The sequence below is a fragment of the Anomaloglossus baeobatrachus genome, chromosome 6, assembly GCF_048569485.1.
Source record: "Anomaloglossus baeobatrachus isolate aAnoBae1 chromosome 6, aAnoBae1.hap1, whole genome shotgun sequence".
Taxonomy (NCBI): domain Eukaryota; kingdom Metazoa; phylum Chordata; class Amphibia; order Anura; family Aromobatidae; genus Anomaloglossus; species Anomaloglossus baeobatrachus.
In genome coordinates this window covers 545,298,436-545,319,142 of record NC_134358.1, presented here as the reverse complement: position 1 = coordinate 545,319,142, position 20,707 = coordinate 545,298,436, and the positions used below count along the sequence as shown (strand labels likewise).

Below are 20,707 nucleotides of genomic sequence, written 5' to 3'. Positions count from 1 at the left end.
TGTTGTTTTTCCCCTCCGTGGGTAGGGGGGGTTGGTTGTCCCGGGGCCCGGTGAGGGGAGGATGGCAGGTGGGTTACAGGACCTGGTGGGGTGCAGGGTCGCGGGGGCAGCGCGGTGCCGCACGCACAGTGGTACTCACTCAGCCAACGATGAATACAAAGTCTCCGGTAAAAACAAACGGCTGGATGGACGGGTCCCACAGACGGCTGCGGTGGTTCTTCTCCCGGTAGCTTGGCGGCGACTGCCTTTCCCTGCACCTGTGTTGTGTTCTCGGTTCTGGTGGCTTCCACCAGTAACCCGCTCCCCAGCTTGGATGGATGCTGAGGGAGCCCCTTTTGCCCGCAGGCTCTGGCCCTGGGAACTGTAGCCTTGGCGGTGACTGTATTTCCCTTCACGGTTTGAGCTGTTGCCTTCAATCGGGTCTTGACTACTGGAAACCCCGGAGGTTCCCTTTGCTAACGGATTTGACCAGTTTTACGGCGACTCCAAGCCTGGTCGGGGTCCGTAGGCCCTGCCAAATGGTGCTGGCTTCTCTTCGCTCCCCGATCCGGTACCGGCGGGCCACCGCCTGTCCCGGTCCTTACGGTTCACGTCAATCTGCCTCGCCTGCAGACGGTCACCACCGTCTGCCAACCTTGCTGTAGTGCCCGGGCCACGCACCCGGACACGGTCAGTCTCCTCTACTACCACTTCCCTCTTTCACTCCAAAACTGATCTCACTCCTCTCCCAACTGCACTGACTTCCTTTTCCCGCCTCCAGGACTGTAAACTCCTCGGTGGGTGGGGTCAACCGCCTGGCTCCACCCCCTGGTGTGGACATCAGCCCCTGGAGGGAGGCAACAAGGATTTTTGGTCTGACTTCGGTGTGCCTAGCCGGGGTGTGGGGTGTGTTGTTGCAGTACCTGTGACGACCTGGCTTGTCCAGGGCGCCACACTGGCATCCAATACTCCGGAACTTAAACAATGGCTGGGATTTAAAATGCGTGTGTTCTCAGTCAGATCACAGTAAGCTTTCCAGTGTGTGTTTTTGAGGGTAAACACTATTCTTCGGTACCTACCCGGCACGCAACCTCAGATCCTCATAAGATCTCCTTCTCTGCTCCTCTCATCTCCTCTTTCCACAATCGCGTACAAGATTTCTCCCGTGCCTCCCCCATACTCTGGAACACTCTACCTCAGCACATCAGACTCTCCCCTACCGTGGAAAGCTTCAAGAGGAACCTCAAGACCCACCTCTTCCAACAAGCCTACAACCTACAATAACCCTCAGTCCAGTAGACCACTGCGCAACCAGCTCTATCCCCCACCTATTGTACCATCACCCATCCCCTGTAGGACTGTGAGCCCTCGCGGGCAGGGTCCTCTCTCCTCCTATACCAGTCTGTTTTGTACTGTTAATGATTGTTGTACGTATACCCTCTTTCCCTGTAAAGCGCCATGGAATAAATGGCGCTATAATAATAAATAATAAAATTCTTTCATCCTACATTTTTCACCAGTTTTCCACTCTAAAGGCTCGCTTTGATTTTCAGTTGTCTCTAAGCTGGTGGGTTGAGATTATCTTCCATGATTATGTTCATATACATCACACACATGAGGGATTGTACCTCTATGTAACATGTTCAAAAACAACAGGAGCAGCAGCATGGAGGACATTATAGGACAGGACTGAGCAGTGTAGCTGTGAATCCAGCATTGGGATGAGATCAAACATGGACTAAAAAGCAGCAGGGATCAGCAAGTGCCTGTGTGTGCTGCCCCGCGACAGCCGGGCTGCTCAAATCCGGATCCGTAGTGGCTCGAGGGTCTCCGGATCCGAGGCGGGGTCGCGCGGCTACCTCAGAAATAAATATAAAAAAAAAAAAGGGAGGATAATTGTTTTGGGTGGTGAAAGGGATACTATTGGTGACGCCACCCACGGTGTGTGGTAACGTGAGGGACCACCGCTGCCATTTGGGGGGGGGGGGGGGAAGCCCGGGGACGATTGAGTGTGGGCAGCTCGAGATGTTAACCCCTCCATGGGCAGTAGGAGTGGTGTCCCGGGATCGGGTGATGGATGGAGTGGGGAACCCGTCGGGTGAAAAGGAATATCGGGTACTCACACAGTCCTAAGTCACTGACACCAGGTAAACCAAACTCTCTCTGGGAGAGTACGCTGGATCCGAGCTCCCTTTGGTGTTGCAGGTTGGTCTGAAGCCTTGTCCCTTGGCACTGTGTGTCCTACGTGTGGATCCCTCTCACATGAAGCGATTCGGGTCCCGCTCACCTGCATGGCTAGGCAGGGTGAGCTTGCTCTCAGGGTTTACGCTTGGGATAAGTCCTATCCCCCTCGTTGCGCTAGTACCCAGATTCTGGAGCGGGTGGAGAACGTCTCGTGAAGATTTTGTTCCAGTCGGGTAAATTACTGGGCTGCATGAAGCTTCTTCCCAGCATAGGGTCCGCGTACCCAGTCGTGCCCTGGTCCCTGCCCGGTTGTAGCACCGTGCTCCCTGTCACTACCCCCAGTGACCAGGGTTCCAGCTCCTTCTGGCCAGGCCAACGTCTGGCACCTGGGACGGGGTACAGGAGCCCAGCTCCACAGCGTGACCTGTCCTGTCACTGCTGCTCACTGCTTAACTACTACTCAACAACTGACATCTCTGCCTTCCCTCTGCCATCCCTCCATCTGGGTGGCCCTATTCCCCTCAGGCTGCCCAATGGGTGTCTGGTGGGTGTGGTGCAGAGTGTTCCTCAGGATTTGTGTACACCTGTTGGTAACAACACCAAATTGACATGACCCGTAACCAAGGAGGAGCAGGTACCATGCAGAAGGGCAGATTGCACAGCACCCTGTGACGACCTGATAGGCCAGGGCGTCACATGTTCTTTATTCTGCACCTCCTTCTCCATCGAGTTTGATAGGTATAATCCGGATCATTCGTGAGCTGGCAGTCTGTTTTTCAGAGTGCATGGTGAGCTGAGGCTGCAATAGGGGAAAGTAGCTCATAAGTGGAGAAAGACGAATATTTCTCTGATAGGATTATGCATATTTATCCTACACTGTGTGCAGAATTATTAGGCAAATGAGTATTTTGATCACATGATACTTTTTATACATGTCCTACTCCAAGATGTATAGGCTGAGAGCCAACTACCAATTAAGTAAATCAGGTGATGTGCGTCTCTGTAATGAGGAGGGGTGCGGTGTAATGACATCAACACCCTATATAAGGTGTGCTTAATTATTAGGCAACTTCCTTTCCTTTGGCAAAATGGGTCAGAAGAGAGATTTGTCGGGCTCTGAAAAGTCCAAAATTGTGAGATGTCTTGCAGAGGGATGCAGCAGTCTTGAAACTGTTCAATAATCACGCTTCTAAAGTTTGGCAATCAAGCGTTTCTGGGCAAATAGCCAACAGGGTCGCAAGAAGCATGGTGGGCAAAAAAGGCGTAAAATAACTGCCCATGAATTGAGGAAAATCAAGCGTGAAGCTGCCAAGATGCCATTTGCCACCAGTTTGGCCATATTTCAGAGCTGCAACGTTACTGGAGTATCAAAAAGCACAAGGTGTGCCATACTCAGGGACATGGCCAAGGTAAGGAAGGCTGAAAAACCACCACCCCTGAACAAGAAACATAAGATAAAACGTCAAGACTGGGCCAAGAAATATCTAAAGACTGATTTTTCAAAGATTTTAAGGACTGATGAAATGAGAGTGACTCTTGATGGGCCAGAGGCTGGATCAGTGAAGGGCAGAGAGCTCCACTCCGACTCAGACACCAGCAAGGTGGAGGTAGGGTACTGGTATCAAAGATGAACTTGTGAGACCTTTTCGGGTTGAGGATGGAGTGAAGCTCAACTCCCAGACCTACTGCCAGTTTCTGGAAGACAACTTCTTCAAGCAGTGGTACAGGAAGAAGTCGTCATCGTTCAAGAAAAACATGATTTTCATGCAGGACAATGCTCCATCACAAGCATCCAACTACTCCACAGCGTGGCTGGCCAGTAAAGGTCTAAAAGATGAAAAAATAGTGACATGGCCCCCTTTTTCACCTGATCTGAACCCCATAGAGAACCGGTGGTCCCTCATAAAATGTAAGATCTATAGGGAGGGAAAACAGTCCACCTCTCGGAACAGTGTCTGGAGGCTCTGGTGGCTGCACGCAATGTTGATCGTAAACAGATCAACAGAATCTATGGATGTAGGCTGTTGAGTGTCATCATAAAGAAAGGTGGCTAGATTGGTCACTATATTTTTGGGTTTTGTTTTTGCATGTCAGAAATGTTTATTTCTAAATTTTGTGCAGTTATATTGGATTACCTGGTGAAAATAAACAAGTGAGATGGGAATATATTTGGTTTTTATTAAGTTGCCTAATAATTCTGCACAGTAATAGTTACCTGCACAAACAGATCCTCCTAAGATAGCCAAATCTAAAAAAAAAACCACTCCAAGTTCCAAAAATATTAAGCTTTGATATTTATGAGTATTTTGGGTTGATTGAGAACATAGTTGTTGATGAATAATAAAAAAAAATCCTCTAACATACAACTTGCCTAATAATTATGCACACGGTGTATAGTTGCCTGGAATATACAATATACTGGTCATTTTAATTCAGTATAAGCTGTCAGGTTTGTGTTCATGAGGAAAGAGACTGTACAGGATTTGTATCCTGTAATTTTTCACCAGTTTTCCCCTCTGTAGGCAACATCAGTAATTTTCAGTTATCTCTGAGCTGGTGGGTGGAGACTAGCTGTCCATCATGCTAGGTACAGAGAAGTACCAAGCACACGGGAAAGGGAAGGGAAACCCGGTGTCTAGGGAAAGAGAAGATAGGGACCCCCTGACCGAACCTACTGCTAGACCCTGTGGTCCCTCACCAACCTAGATAGCTTTTGCACCCATGCGCAGAGCCGGATATCTGACCCTAGTTATCCCTAGTGCTTGACCCTACATAGGAAACGAATGGGATGAGCTCTTTGTCAACCTCACTAAACAACTATAGAAGACACAAGGAGGACACAGGGAAAAAGCATGAACTACTTATTAGATGACTCCAGTAGACATTCAGAGTTTTCAGCAATGACACCACAGATGAGTACAAGCCACCTGCTTGCAACCAGGGCTTGCATGAACTGAATAATATTCCAGCACCAGTGCAGAGGAAGGGGAAGGGGTATTTAAGCACCAAGGGAAGTCATGCTGGGTCCAACAGGGAGAGATGAACCCAGCAGGAAAGCTACCTATACCAATGAATACTGACAGCTCGAACAATGGAAAGTCAGGGAGCATTCTGCGCAGCCAAACACTGTGACCTTCTATGGGTAGAAATCACATTATAAGATTAGATAACATGGCTGCTTTATAGCATGAACAGCGCCACACCTGCACATAGGTCGTGTCAGGAAATGCAGCAAAGCTCCTTTTGAAATAAATTGGGCCAAGTAGCAATACCTCATGCAACCTGTGGACAGGTGTGGGTCACAAGGCGAGATAATTACATATTTATGGCGTGACAGGTCCTCTTTAAGTGTTTTGGTCTGATTCCTATAGGCCATGTGATGAGATTGATAGTAAAGTGTCAGTCTTTGCTGATGACACCAAACTATGTAGGATATTAAAAACGGACCTTGATAGTACAATATTACAAAAAGATCTGGATAAGATGTCAGAATGGGCAGATACTTGGCAAATGAGATTTAATGTTGATAAATGTAAAGTAATGCACCTAGGACGGAGTAATCCCATAACTGCGTATACATTAAATGGAAGTAAACTCGGGACTACAGAACAGGAGAAGGACTTGGGTATTCTCATTACAAATAAGCTGAGCAGCAGCACTCAATGTCAGGCAGCAGCTGCTAAAGCAAACAAGATTCTAGGGTGTATAAAAAGAGAGATTAGATCCCGTGATCCCAACGTATTGTTACCCCTCTATAAATCACTTGTAAGGCCACATCTGGAATATGGGATCCAGTTTTTGGCTCCACATTTTAAAAAAGATATTCAGAAGTTAGAGTCAGTTCAAAGGCGGGTAACTAGATTATTACAAGGAATGGAGGCCGCCCGTATGATGAGTAATGGAGGCCGCCCGTATGATGAGAGGAGGAAAAAGTTAGATATGTTTAGCTTAGAAAAAAGACGTCTCAGAGGAGATCTCATTTATATGTATAAATACATGTGTGGTCAATATAAAGGACTGGCACATGACTTATTCCTTCCAAAGACAGTACTAAGGACCAGGGGGCACTCACTGCGAGTGGAAGAAAAGCGATTCCGACAGCTAAATAGGAAAGGGTTCTGTCACAAACCACCGGGGGGGTCACTCAGAAATCCCCCGCGCTGGCTACCAGTACGTCACAATCGGGGGGTAGCAAGGGGGCGTCCCCCTCCTTTATACCTCCCGACCGACAGACAGAGCACGTGACGCGCTCTCTAGCGCCCCTCTTATAGTCAGGCCAATTATGGAATTGCCCGACAATAAGCAAGGAGGCCGCTATACTACTTATGCCGATTATTGAAGGGTCCCCGGTGAGAGTAGGGTATATATTCCCCCGACCTCCGCGGGCGGAATATATAATATCTTCCCGGATCTCACTGGCCTCCCCACAATAATCCTTGGCACAACTCGCTGCCACCAACCGATTTACGGTAACTATTAGCCGAACACACAGACGTGGGATTCAAGATCGAGATAACAGAACAGCCCAAGATTAATTATATAATTTAATCGCCTAAAGCACACTAGAAACTACAATATATACAATAGGGAATCTACAGAATATACATATGTCAGAGTACAGTTACAGATAAAGCATGTTTTACAAACAGGTATGCAATTCAATCAGTTACCTTGTGCGTCTGGCCACAGGGGGGCGCTGTAGACCAGGTTTCCAGGAACTCCCACAGATGTTTCCTACACGTGCCCCCAGCGAGAAGAACACTGGAAAATGGCCGAAGTAGGGTTATCAACCTGGGCAGATCCAGGTCCCCTCCTACCTTAGTGACCTCACAGGGAAGCACTGCCACTCCCCCTGCATGGATCAGAATTATCCAGCAAAGGGGATATTGGCCATAACTTTGCCTGGGAGCGTCGTAGGCGGACGCCAATGCTCTCATTGTGACAGTTATGAATTTAGCTACAGAACGAGGGGACTCATGACCTGTCTGCCAGTTCCCCATTGGCTGATATCACGCCTGGGGCATTTCCCAATGTCCTGCTCCCATAAAAAGGGGGTGCCGGCATCGTCCACATGCGGAGACACCATTTTTATGGTTGCCATATTTATCGGAAATATGGCTTGCGAGATATGAACCATTTTTTACTGGAGTCGTTCTGTCTGCTAGTTCCATAGCCTTGCTAATGAGATACAACTCTTGTTACAGGGTGACGGCAGGGAGTCATCCTGTGTCCTTTGTCCTAAAGCCACCTAATTTCCATATCACAGGACATGGCCATGGAGTTTGTTGCTAAACCAGTTGTGTGAAGGAAAGGGGGGGGGGTGACACCAGGAGAGGGCTTCCTGACATACTTGAATATCATGATTTATCGTCATATCTCCGGATTTACCTCACACCTCCCCCCTTTTGAGGGCGCTAGGGGGCAGCACACTCCGGTGTTCCCCCGTGCGCCCGTCCGCGACCTCTCCTTGTCGGGACAGCCCGTCTGCGTTACCGTGGTCACGGCCCCTTTTGTGGCGAATGGTGAAGTTGTATTGCTGGAGCGCAAGGCTCCATCGCAACAATCGCCCATTCGTCCCAGAGACGGTGTGCAACCAGCTGAGGGGATTGTGGTCCGTCTCCACGATGAAGTGGCGCCCGTATAGATAGGGTTGCAGACGCTGCAGGGCCCACACTATGGCCAGGCACTCCTTCTCCATTGTAGAATAGGCCACTTCCCTTGGTAACAGCTTCCTGCTCAGGTACAAGACTGGGTGCTCTTGGCTCGCAGAGTCCACCTGGCTGAGCACCGCACCGAGGCCGAAGTCACTGGCGTCGGTCTGTACTACAAACGGCCGAGTGAAGTCGGCTGCCTGTAGCACGGGGGGGCTGGACAGGGCGTCCTTTAGGGCCCGGAAGGCTGTCTCGCAGTCCACTGTCCAATCGACTGCAGAGGGCAGCTTCTTCTTGGTGAGGTCCGTCAAGGGCTTTGCCAGGCTACTATAGCATGGAACAAACCTCCTATAGTACCCAGCGGTCCCCAAGAAGGACATCACCTGCTTCTTGGTCCTGGGGGTGGGCCAGGATGCGATGGCCTCCACTTTCTCAGGCTCGGGCTTCAGCGTTCCCCCACCTACCCGGTGACCGAGGTACTGGACCTCGCTCATGGCCAGCTGACACTTTCCCGGCTTGATGGTCAAACCTGCCCGGTGGATCCGCCTGAGCACCTGTGCTAGATGCTCTAGGTGGTCCTCCCAGGTGGGACTGAAGACGGCAATGTCATCCAGGTACGCGGCCGCGTACCCTTCAAGTCCCTTGAGCAGGGTGTTGACCATCCGCTGGAAAGTGGCAGGGGCATTCCTCATCCCGAATGGCATCACCGTGGACTCGTACAGTCCAAATGGGGTAATAAAGGCAGAGCGTTCCCTGGCCTTGCGAGTCAGGGGGATCTGCCAATATCCCCGGCTCAGGTCCATGATGGTCGGGTACTGAGCCCCGGCCAACTGATCGAGCAGGTCATCGATGCGTGGCATTGGGTACGCATCGGCGACCGTGACAGCATTGAGCCCCCTGTAGTCCACGCAGAACCGAGTGGTTCGGTCCTTCTTAGGGACGAGGACTACAGGCGAGGCCCAAGCGCTGTTGGATGCCTGGATCACCCCCAGCTCCAGCATCTCGTCAATCTCCTGGCGCATGTGTTGCTGCACCTCCAGGGAGACCCGATATGCTGAACGCCGGATCGGGGGATGATCCCCAGTGTCCACGTGATGGACAGCCAAGTCAGTCCTTCCGGGCTGGTTGGTAAACAACCCCCGGAAGGGGTGTAGGGTGGCCCACAGCTGGGACCGTTGGTCCTCCAAGAGCTGGTGGCCAACCTCCACATCCTCAATGGATCCGCCTGCCCTAACCTGGGCTAGCATATCCAAGAGGGTTTCCGCTTCTCCCTCCTCGGGCAGGTTGCACACGGGGAGCGCACATGCCTCCCGCTCATGATGTGCCTTCATCATGTTCACATGGAAGGGCTTCCGCCTTCCACGGGCAGGGTCCAGGGTGACCAGGTACGTCACAGGGTTGAGCTGCTGGTACACGAGGTATGGGCCTTCCCAGGCTGCCTGAAGCTTGTCCTGTGGTACGGGGACCAGTACCCACACCTCTTGACCCACTTGGTAGGTCCTCTCACAAGCGTTCTGGTCGTACCAACGCTTCTGATCAGCCTGGGCTTGAGCCATATTGTCGTGTACCAGTTGCGTCAAGGCCTGCATTTTGTCCCGGAAGCGCATGACATACTCGATAACCGACACTCCAGGGGTGGCCAAATCCCCTTCCCAAGCCTCTTTCACCAGAGCCAGGGGGCCCCGCACACGTCGCCCGTACAGGAGCTCAAACGGTGAGAATCCTGTTGAGGCCTGTGGAACCTCCCGGTAAGCAAATAACAGGTGTGGGAGATACCGCTCCCAGTCACGCCCATGGGAGTCGACCAACATCTTAAGCATCTGCTTTAAGGTGCCATTGAACCGCTCGCACAGGCCATTAGTCTGTGGATGGTACGGGCTGGCCACCAGATGTCGCACCTGGACTTGCTTACAGAGGGCCTCCATCAGCTGGGACATGAATTGGGTCCCCCGGTCAGTGAGCATTTCCTGGGGAAAACCCACTCGGGAGAAAATCTCCAGCAATGCGGTGGCCACCTTGTCAGCCCGAATGGACGACAAGGCCACTGCTTCTGGGTACCGGGTGGCATAGTCCACTACCGTCAGTATGAAGCGTTTCCCGGAGCTGCTGGGGATGGCCAGCGGGCCGACCAGATCCACAGCCACCCTCCTGAAAGGCTCATCGATGATGGGCAGAGATACCAGTGGGGCTTTGGGGCGTGGCCCCGCCTTCCCCACTCTCTGACAGGTTTCACACGAACGGCAGTAGGCAGTCACATCGGCCCCCATTTTTGGCCAGTAGAAATGCTGGTTTAACCTGGCCTTGGTCTTAGCGATCCCTAGGTGTCCGGCCATCGGAATCTCATGTGCGATCCGCAACAACTCCGTCCGGAACGGATAGGGTACCACTAACTGTCGGTCCCTGGGCCACGCCTCCGGTGAACCCTGTTGGACCGTGGCCCGGTACAGCCGTCCTTGGTGCCAGACCACTCGCTCCGGGTCCGAGTCCGAGGGAGGCTGTGCCGCCTGCTCCTTAAGAGCTTTCAGGCTGTCGTCAGCTTCTAACGCTGCCTGAAACCCCTGACTAGATGTGGCCAGAATCGACGAGACTGTCACATCTTCAGTCAGTACCCCGGGACCTGTGTCCTGGCCTCCACCTGACTCGGCTGCCACTTGGTCAGAAGGGGAAGAGCTATCGGACCTCCGGGAGGCCCCTTGGCTTCCAGCACTCCCACTGCGGGTGACAGCGGCCACAGCCGCTGCGACCGTGGGTCGTGCCTGCTCCTCCTCCGTTCCTGACCAAGTCGCCGGTTCAGGCAGACCTACCTGGCTTCCTGACACCCCGGTTGTGGGGGAACCATGCACCGAGATCTTACCTGGGAGCACTTCCGCTCCTGGACCGGCCCCAATCTCACCTGCCTGTTCCCCTCCTGCAGCAACAGAACCCCGGTGTGAAATCTCTGGGGACCCCACATTTGCTGTGGTAGCCCCCACCCCACACACTGGTCCTCCCCCTGCAGCACCCTGCTCTCTGCTTATCCCTGCAGAGGGCAACAGATCCCAGCTCACAGGCTGGTTACTTGTAGAGGCATTGTCACACCTTTCTCTGACCCCCTCCCCTGTCACAGCTGCAGCTGTGTGTGTGTCTATGGTGTCTGTGCAAGCAGAAATATCAGAGTTCACTCCCTCCTCCCTTACATCATTCATAGATAACACACTAACATTGTCAGGAGTCATGTCAGCACTGGCTGAAGGTTCAGCCTTTGGGGCGGGGCCAAACTGGGAGGTTATTTGCCCCAAATCTGTCCCAAGTAGCACGTTTGCAGGGATCCGATCAGTTACCCCCACCTCCCTCACCCCTCGCCCTGCGCCCCAGTCCACATAAATGTCAGCAACAGGCAGCGCCGGGTCAATGCCTCCAATCCCGGAGACAGCGAGGGTTTTTCCAGGGATCAAGTCTTGGGGGGACACCATCTCAGGCCGCACCAGAGTCACCTCCGAGGCGCTGTCTCGCAGTCCTATGGTCACAGACTGGCCGACGGTGACAGGTTGGAAGCTGTCCAGGGACCTACCACCACCCCCACCCACACAATACACCTTGGGCGGCCCTTGGGACGGGGACGGAGCCGGGGCCTTGGGACGCTGAGGGCACATGGCCTTGAAGTGTCCAGGTAGGTTGCACTGGTGGCACCGTCTTGGCTCTGCCACGGGCCTGGAGAGGGGAGTTGAGGGGGACACCCCCTGCAGTCTAGGGGCAGGTGGGGCAGTCGCAGAGTTCATCTTACCCCCTCTCCAGGTGCTGCTGGTGGCTGCTCTCCTGGCTTCAGGAGCCCGATTGTTGGTGTAGTCATCTGCCAGGGCAGCTGTAGCCGTGGATCCCTTTGGCTTCTGGTCTCGGATGAACTGGCGGAGATCCTCAGGGCAGTTCCACAAGAGTTGCTCCGTGATGAACAAGTCCAGGATCTCCGGTCCGGTGGAAAGCTGCAGGCCTTGGGTCCAGTGGTCGGCAGCTCGGGCAAGTGCCCGCCGGTGGTCAGCCCAGGAGTCCTTTGGTCCCTTCTGTAGGCTCCGGAACTTCTTGCGGTAGGACTCCGGGGTGAGGTTGTACTGTTGGATCAGGGCCCGCTTGATGGTGTCGTAGCCCTGATCCGCCTCAGCAGGCAAGTCCCCAAGGATATCCAGGGCCTTACCCCTTAAACGGGGGGTCAGGTATTTGGCCCACTGGTCCTTGTTCAGATGATGCTGCAAGCAAGTCCGTTCAAAAGCAGTCAAGAAAGAGTCCAAGTCTCCATCCTTCTCCAGCACTGGGAAGTCCTCAACACGGACCTTTGGAAGTTTGGTGTCTGGAAGGTCACGGGTGGCTGATGAGGGCCGGAGCTGAGCTAGCTGCAGCTGGTAGTTACGCTCTGCCTGGCGCTCTTCACGCGCTGCTTGCCGCTCACGCTCGGCCATGAGTTCCTTGTAGCCCTCCCGGTCTCCAGCCTGGCGTAGGGCCATAGCCATTTGAAGAAGGCTATCCGAGCCTCCCAGGCTCGGTGGAATGGCACGTGGTGATCTGCGGCCCGCTGCGGAGCCTGGTGATTCACTGTCCATTGCAGAGCGGAGGGCTGGCATCTGGCTCGTTGAGGACCCTTGGGCGAGCTGCTCCTCATCTTGTCCAGCAGTGCCCGGTTGTGCAATGTCCTCTGCAGAGCTGTTTTCTGGCGTCGAGCTCCTGGAGGACTCGTGGGCAACCTCCTCATTGCTGTCCACAGCACCGTCCTCCCTCTCTTCGGCTCCTGCCTTAGCATTGGCCAGTTGCATAGCTCTGCTCCTGGTGCCATCAGCCATTCTTGCAGACTTTTGGTCACTGACACAGAACTGACACCTGATGCCTCCACACACCTTACAGTATCTGCACTCTGACACTCTAGTGTTGAGCTAGTCTGAAGACCCCAGCAGCCACAGCTGCTGCAGGCAGTCTTTAGTGTCTGGGAGTATGGGTCTCACACTCACACACACTATTATCTCGATCCCACCGCTTGCCACCAATATGTCACAAACCACCGGGGGGGTCACTCAGAAATCCCCCGCGCTGGCTACCAGTACGTCACAATCGGGGGGTAGCAAGGGGGCGTCCCCCTCCTTTATACCTCCCGACCGACAGACAGAGCACGTGACGCGCTCTCTAGCGCCCCTCTTATAGTCAGGCCAATTATGGAATTGCCCGACAATAAGCAAGGAGGCCGCTATACTACTTATGCCGATTATTGAAGGGTCCCCGGTGAGAGTAGGGTATATATTCCCCCGACCTCCGCGGGCGGAATATATAATATCTTCCCGGATCTCACTGGCCTCCCCACAATAATCCTTGGCACAACTCGCTGCCACCAACCGATTTACGGTAACTATTAGCCGAACACACAGACGTGGGATTCAAGATCGAGATAACAGAACAGCCCAAGATTAATTATATAATTTAATCGCCTAAAGCACACTAGAAACTACAATATATACAATAGGGAATCTACAGAATATACATATGTCAGAGTACAGTTACAGATAAAGCATGTTTTACAAACAGGTATGCAATTCAATCAGTTACCTTGTGCGTCTGGCCACAGGGGGGCGCTGTAGACCAGGTTTCCAGGAACTCCCACAGATGTTTCCTACACGTGCCCCCAGCGAGAAGAACACTGGAAAATGGCCGAAGTAGGGTTATCAACCTGGGCAGATCCAGGTCCCCTCCTACCTTAGTGACCTCACAGGGAAGCACTGCCACTCCCCCTGCATGGATCAGAATTATCCAGCAAAGGGGATATTGGCCATAACTTTGCCTGGGAGCGTCGTAGGCGGACGCCAATGCTCTCATTGTGACAGTTATGAATTTAGCTACAGAACGAGGGGACTCATGACCTGTCTGCCAGTTCCCCATTGGCTGATATCACGCCTGGGGCATTTCCCAATGTCCTGCTCCCATAAAAAGGGGGTGCCGGCATCGTCCACATGCGGAGACACCATTTTTATGGTTGCCATATTTATCGGAAATATGGCTTGCGAGATATGAACCATTTTTTACTGGAGTCGTTCTGTCTGCTAGTTCCATAGCCTTGCTAATGAGATACAACTCTTGTTACAGGGTGACGGCAGGGAGTCATCCTGTGTCCTTTGTCCTAAAGCCACCTAATTTCCATATCACAGGACATGGCCATGGAGTTTGTTGCTAAACCAGTTGTGTGAAGGAAAGGGGGGGGGGGTGACACCAGGAGAGGGCTTCCTGACATACTTGAATATCATGATTTATCGTCATATCTCCGGATTTACCTCACAGGTTCTTTACAGTTAGAGCGGTCAGACTGTGGAATGCCGACCACAAGAGGTAGTAATGGCAGATACTATAACAGCTTTTAAAAAAGGGCTGGATGATTTCCTCACTACACAAAACATTGTTGGTTATAAATGACTTAGTGACCAAATGTAGAACTGGTGGAGGAAGGGTGAGCTAGATGGACTGAGGGCTTTTTTCAACCTAAGTAACTATATATTTGGCATTTCTGCAGATTTTCTTGTAGTCCGTCTTTTTGCTGGTCATTCTCTTGAGTATCATAGCCACTTAAGAACAAGATATCGGAGCCTGGAGTATAAAGTATGTTGACATCCAGTGGTCAGTGTCTGCCTTGGGCTGAGGACATTACTCCTTATTTCCAGAATTATTTAACCCCTTATGAATCAGGTTCTGTTCCTGTAATTTCACAGGTCTGCGCTCGGATCACTCAGGCATTCCATTCCATCGAATGTTTAGAAAAAGAATTGGGTTGAGGCTGCATCATCACGACCCACAAATAGGCAGTAACTGTGGGGAATGTGATCGCAGCCGGGCTCCTGCTGCTGTGCGGGGATTATTTACAGGATATGAGCGGATGAGGTTACAATGTAAGCACTGTAGGCCGGGCCGTGTGATGTAACGCATCCGCCAAAGTGCATGGAAACTAATCTGTGACACTTTAAAAAAAGGGGGAAGTATTTGTATCATCGCATTAGGGCAACCTTCTTTTTTAGGACTTCTTTTCCAGGTTTTCAAAAAACAAACAATTCGAGCCAGGCTGTAACTCTCTCTGGTCAGTTCTTCATACAAGCCCAGCTTTAAAGGGAACCTGTCACCAGATTTGGTGACTATAAGCTGCGGCCACCACCAGTGAGCTCTTATATACAGCATCCTAACATACTATAAGAGCCCAGGCCGGGGGTAGAACATAAAAATCACTTTATAATACTCAACTAAGGGGCTCTGCAGATATGGTCAGATGGGCGTCTCCGTTCTCCGGTACCAGGGCCTCCTATTTCGGCCATCTTTGTCTTCCTTCTGAAGCCTGTGCGCGTAACACGTCCTACGTCATCCACACTAGCTGGCATTGAGGTCCTGCACAGGTGCACTTAGATCTGCCCTGAGCACTGGTACCGTTCTAGTAATGTGGACACTAGTGATGAGCGTTCACTACCATGCTCCGGTGCGCATGCGCGGTCCTCGTAACAAGCAGTTGGTTCTCGGATGGGTGTGACTCAAGTACCCAAGTGTAATAAAAGTTAATGGGGGACTAAGGCTATGTGCGCACGTGTGCGCTCTGCACCGCACCGAAAATGTGCGCTTCAGAGCACAGCTGAAAAGCTGCGTTCTGAAGCGCATGGTGCCGGCAGATTCATGCGCTCTGCATGCTGCCTCTCCCTATAGACAGCATGCAGAACGCACGAAAGAAGTGACATGTCACTTCTTAGAACGCAGCGATTCGGGCAGCAGCCGAATCGCTGCGTTCTAACATGCCACGTGCGCACGGCCCCTGCACAATCTCCATAGATTGTGCAGGGGACGCAGGACGCATGCAGTTACGCTGCAGTGCAGAACGCAGCGTAACTGCATGTAATACGCACACGTGCGCACATACCCTAAAGGGGTGGTTCATGTGTTTACATTACTGGCCACATTGATATGTTGAGAAACAAGGTTTCTCTCAAATACCTTGTGTTGCCAATAGTACCTACGAGCGGTGCTATTGTGCTACACTCGCCCCCCCCCCTCGCGTGACTCCCCCAAGGCTCCGTGACCTCTGATGTCCAGTGATGTCACGTCAACTGAGGCCGGACGCAGTCTCCGTGAGTGACTGGGCTGTGGGTGGCTTTTTTTTAACACCTGATCTCTGCAGTATTTTTCATGCAGAACAAGCTGCCAATTTGAATGGTTTTAATGTAGCACACATTTATCATTCTGCTTTACTTTTATCCCTTAGTTTGAAGGGAAGATGGACAAAAATCCTCCCCAAAAACAAAAAAACAACAAAAAACAGTAGTCAGGTAAGGAGATATAAAAAAATGAAGCAATCAGGACCCCCCATTTTAGTAATGAGAGGAGTCTTAGTAGTAAAGTCCATAGCTATCAGAACTTTTTATCTCATTTCTTTTGCACAGTGGACAAAACAATGAAGTTTTGATGTCGCTGTGTCCATTACAGTCACAAAAGGCTGCGCTCCAAGGACAGCACAAGTTAGTGTTTGATGAAGATGTTTGGTTAAAGCAATTTCTGGTATTTCCTAATATTCTAATCTATAGAAAAGTAAAATGGCAACAGAAACGTTTTACCAGGACCGCCGATGGGATCAATTGCATGAATGTCAATGTAGAGCAATAGGATCGTACCTCGTCAATGGTGTTCTCATCTTTCTTCAAGGCTGTAAAAACAAAAAAAAAAACAAAAAAAAAAAGAACTCATTAAGTGACTAAGAAACTCAGATGAATATAGACATAAGATCAGCAACTCACACAAGTCAGAGGTGGAATCCCTGGTAAGTGCCTACCTCTATAAGGCCTAATGTGCCCCCCCTCTATAAGGCCTAATGTGCCCCCCCTCTATAAGGCCTAATGTGCCCCCCCTCTATAAGGCCTAATGTGCCCCCCCCTCTATAAGGCCTAATGTGCCCCCCCTCTATAAGGCCTAATGTGCCCCCCCTCTATAAGGCCTAATGTGCCCCCCCTCTATAAGGCCTAATGTGCCCCCCCTCTATAAGGCCTAATGTGCCCCCCCTCTATAAGGCCTAATGTGCCCCCCCCTCTATAAGGCCTAATGTGCCCCCCCTCTATAAGGCCTAATGTGCCCCCCCTCTATAAGGCCTAATGTGCCCCCCCTCTATAAGGCCTAATGTGCCCCCCTCTATAAGGCCTAATGTGCCCCCCTCTATAAGGCCTAATGTGCCCCCCTCTATAAGGCCTAATGTACCCCCCTCTATAAGGCCTAATGTGCCCCCCTCTATAAGGCCTAATGTGCCCCCCTCTATAAGGCCTAATGTGCCCCCCTCTATAAGGCCTAATGTGCCCCCCTCTATAAGGCCTAATGTGCCCCCCTCTATAAGGCCTAATGTGCCCCCCTCTATAAGGCCTAATGTGCCCCCCTCTATAAGGCCTAATGTGCCCCCCTCTATAAGGCCTAATGTGCCCCCCTCTATAAGGCCTAATGTGCCCCCCTCTATAAGGCCTAATGTGCCCCCCTCTATAAGGCCTAATGTGCCCCCCTCTATAAGGCCTAATGTGCCCCCCTCTACAGTCATGGCCAAAAGTTTTGAGAATGACACCAAAATTGTATTTTCACATGATCTGTTGCCCTCTGGTTTTTAATTGTGTTTGTCTGATGTTTACATCACATACAGAAATATAATTGCAATCATATTATGAGACCAAAAGGTTATATTGACAGTTAGAATGAGTTAATGCAGCAAGTGAATATTTGCAGTGTTGACCCTTCTTCGGGACCTCTGCAATTCTCCCTGGCATGCTCTCAACTTCTGGAGCAAATCCTGACTGATAGCGGTCCATTCTTGCATAAGTGTGGCGCCCTGGACTAGCCAGGTCGTCACAGGTATTACAACACAACACCCCCCACCCCGAGATAGGCACATCAGTCAGACACAAATCCTTGTTGCCTCCCTCCAGGGGCTGATGTCCACACCAGGTGGGGTGGAGCCAGGCGATTGGCCCCACCCACTGAGGAGGAGTTCACAGTCCTGGAGGCGGGAAAGGAAGGCAGTGCAGAGTGAGAGTTGAGTTAGGAAAGAGTGAGGAGTAAAGTAGTAGTAGAGGAGCAAGCTGACTGTGTCCGGATACGTGGACTGAGTGGAGTGAAGAGAAAGTGACGGAGAGAGAAGTTTCCTGGTGGAGATCCTGGGGCCCAGCTAGGCCCAGGTGACACCACAGACAGAGAAGAAAGGATCCCAGGGCCACGGAAGGGCATATTTGCTCATGGCCTTCTCCAAAGGAAGATCAGGTGGAGGGGTCTGGCTGCATTCGGGGACGGTCCCCAGACAGAGGGAAGAAAGACATTTCCTCATAAAGTGACACCGAGGCCCAGGGTGGCTGCAAGCGTCCAGGCCCACAACCTGCCATAGATCCCCTGGGAAGAGGGCAAGATTCCAGTCAGGCAAGCCCCCTTGACCAGATTCTATAGTAGAGGCCAAGACAAGTTCATCTATCAAAGTCGAGGCTGTGAAGCCGGTCAAGGAAAGAGACATAAAAAAGAGTGGTGCACCGGTATTTACCCTAAGAATTACCTGGGATCGGCGGAGGTCCCTGACAGTGGATCCCAGCATACCATCGGGCAACTGGGTTGTCAACACCTGGACTCAGAAACAGTGAGTAAAAGACCTTGAAACTGCAACCCCTGGTGTCGACTACCTTTTGTTCTACATCGTAGCACTACTGCATAGACTGTCATAAGCACCAACGGTTGCCCCGGGGTACCGCTCCACCTGTGGGGAGCAGAACCATCCCAGCTGCCATTACATCAGCCCCGGAGGCACTATCCAGCAGCGCAATCCACAGGTGGCGTCACGAATCTTCCATAAACTTTATTATTGATCATCACCCCCACAGCCGCCATATTAATTGACCCCGCCAGGGTCATGGAGCCGGGCCCTGCCACCGCTGACTATCTACGGACTAGTCCAGCCCGGCACCGGGTGTCCCAAAGCCCTGGGGTGGGTGAGTCAAATGTGTTTGGATTGTGGGAGAAAACCAGAGTAAACCCATGCAAACACGGTGAGAACATTAACTCCTTGCAGATGTTGAAAATAACCAGGGGCGGATTGATCGCGGTTGCCGTGATCGCTACCACAACCAGGCCCGGGGATGCAGGGGGCCCGCCGGCCCCAGCCCTTGCTTCAGTTTGCTCCCTGTACGATACACTGCCAATACACTGCCGGCCAAACAAAAGCCGGCAGCTTTCATCTGTGTCCCAGTGAAGGAGGGTGGCGCATGGTAATGACGTCATGCGTTGCAACAGCAGCGACACCGTTGAAAGCTGCCAGACACTGTGTGCTGCCTACACAGAAGGACACTGCGCGACAGGAAGGGTACAGTATATAGCAGGAGGGGCCCATGATGGGGAGATTATAGATATATATATATATATATATATATATATATATATATATATATATATATATATATATATATATATATATATATATACACATACATACATATATATACACACACACACACACATATATATATACACATATATACACATACACACACACACACACCAGGATGGGGGCTAGAATGGGGAATGTGTCGCCCAGGGATATGGGCTAGAATGGGGAACGTCACTCTGGTGGCCGTTGCCCGGGGCCGTGCCCTAGGCTCTTTTTGTAATCGGGGATATTTACAAGGGAGTTAGAGTAATGTTCATTTGTGACGCCACTTGCGGTTTTGCGGCTATGTATGGGGAGCCGCCGCTGCAGAATGTCTACTACTGGAGCTGGTGTTAGGGGCAGCCTGGATAGTAGGCCCTCCACAAGCAGGGCTGGACCCCAGAGGGTAGGTGTTGGAACTGTTGCGGACGGGGGCCAGGCCACTGCGGAGGCTGCTCGGATTCGGGTTCGTTACTACGGCTCTAGTGGTGGCTGGACCCGGGCTCATACGGCCGTCCGTCCTCACAACCATAGGAAGGGAGTATTTACTGCATTTGTGGCGGATCCCGTTTCCGTCAAAATGACGGAAAAGTAAACCCGGCCTATTATGTGGAGTGTCAATATGACAATGAAAGACTCGACTCCTGATCCTGTCACTAGTCTCAAAATACAGAGAGCCAGCCATGACAGGGGCCCACCAGAGGATTCTCCTTCTCTCCGGTGGGCCAGTCAGAGCCGGTTAGTCATCCTTTTCTTTGGTTGAGGCAGTCACACATTGCAGCCACGATGCATTTTTTTTTTTCTTTACCCTGGATTTTTAAAGTAATGGATTGTTTTTGCCCTTATATTCCATTTTTGCCATGATTTCTACTTATTATTAAGAGAATCAATAATACAAAATATCTCAATCCGGCAACGATGGTGTCAAAACTTCTAATATAAATGCCATATGGATGGATGGATGGATGGATGGAGAGATGGATGGATGGATGGAGAGATGGATGGATGGATGGAGAGATGGATGGATGGATGGAGAGATGGATGGATGGATGGAGAGATGGATGGATGGATGGAGAGATGGATGGATGGATGGAGAGATGGATGGATGGATGGATGGATGGATGGAGAGATGGATGGATGGATGGAGAGATGGATGGATGGATGGAGAGATGGATGGATGGATGGAGAGATGGATGGATGGATGGAGAGATGGATGGATGGATGGAGAGATGGAGAGATGGATGGATGGATGGAGAGATGGATGGATGGATGGATGGATGGAGAGATGGATGGATGGATGGAGAGATGGATGGAGAGATGGATGGATGGAGAGATGGATGGATGGAGAGATGGATGGATGGAGAGATGGATGGATGGATGGAGGGATGGATGGATGGAGGGATGGATGGAGAGATGGAGGATGGATGGAGGGATGGATGGATGGATGGAGAGATGGATGGATGATGGATGGATGGATGGATGG

At 51.5% G+C, this 20,707-nt stretch overlaps 1 protein-coding gene across 2 annotated transcripts in view; it reads right to left on the bottom strand.

The window, feature by feature from the left end:
- Positions 1-20,707, bottom strand: part of CDK14 (cyclin dependent kinase 14) — a 629,746-nt gene that overhangs the window by 522,762 nt on the left and 86,277 nt on the right. For both annotated transcript variants that reach the window (XM_075315629.1, XM_075315630.1), the window contains exon 2: positions 16,460-16,491. In XM_075315629.1, the coding sequence (XP_075171744.1) occupies positions 16,460-16,491 (32 nt within the window). The remainder of the gene's footprint in view (positions 1-16,459; positions 16,492-20,707) is intronic.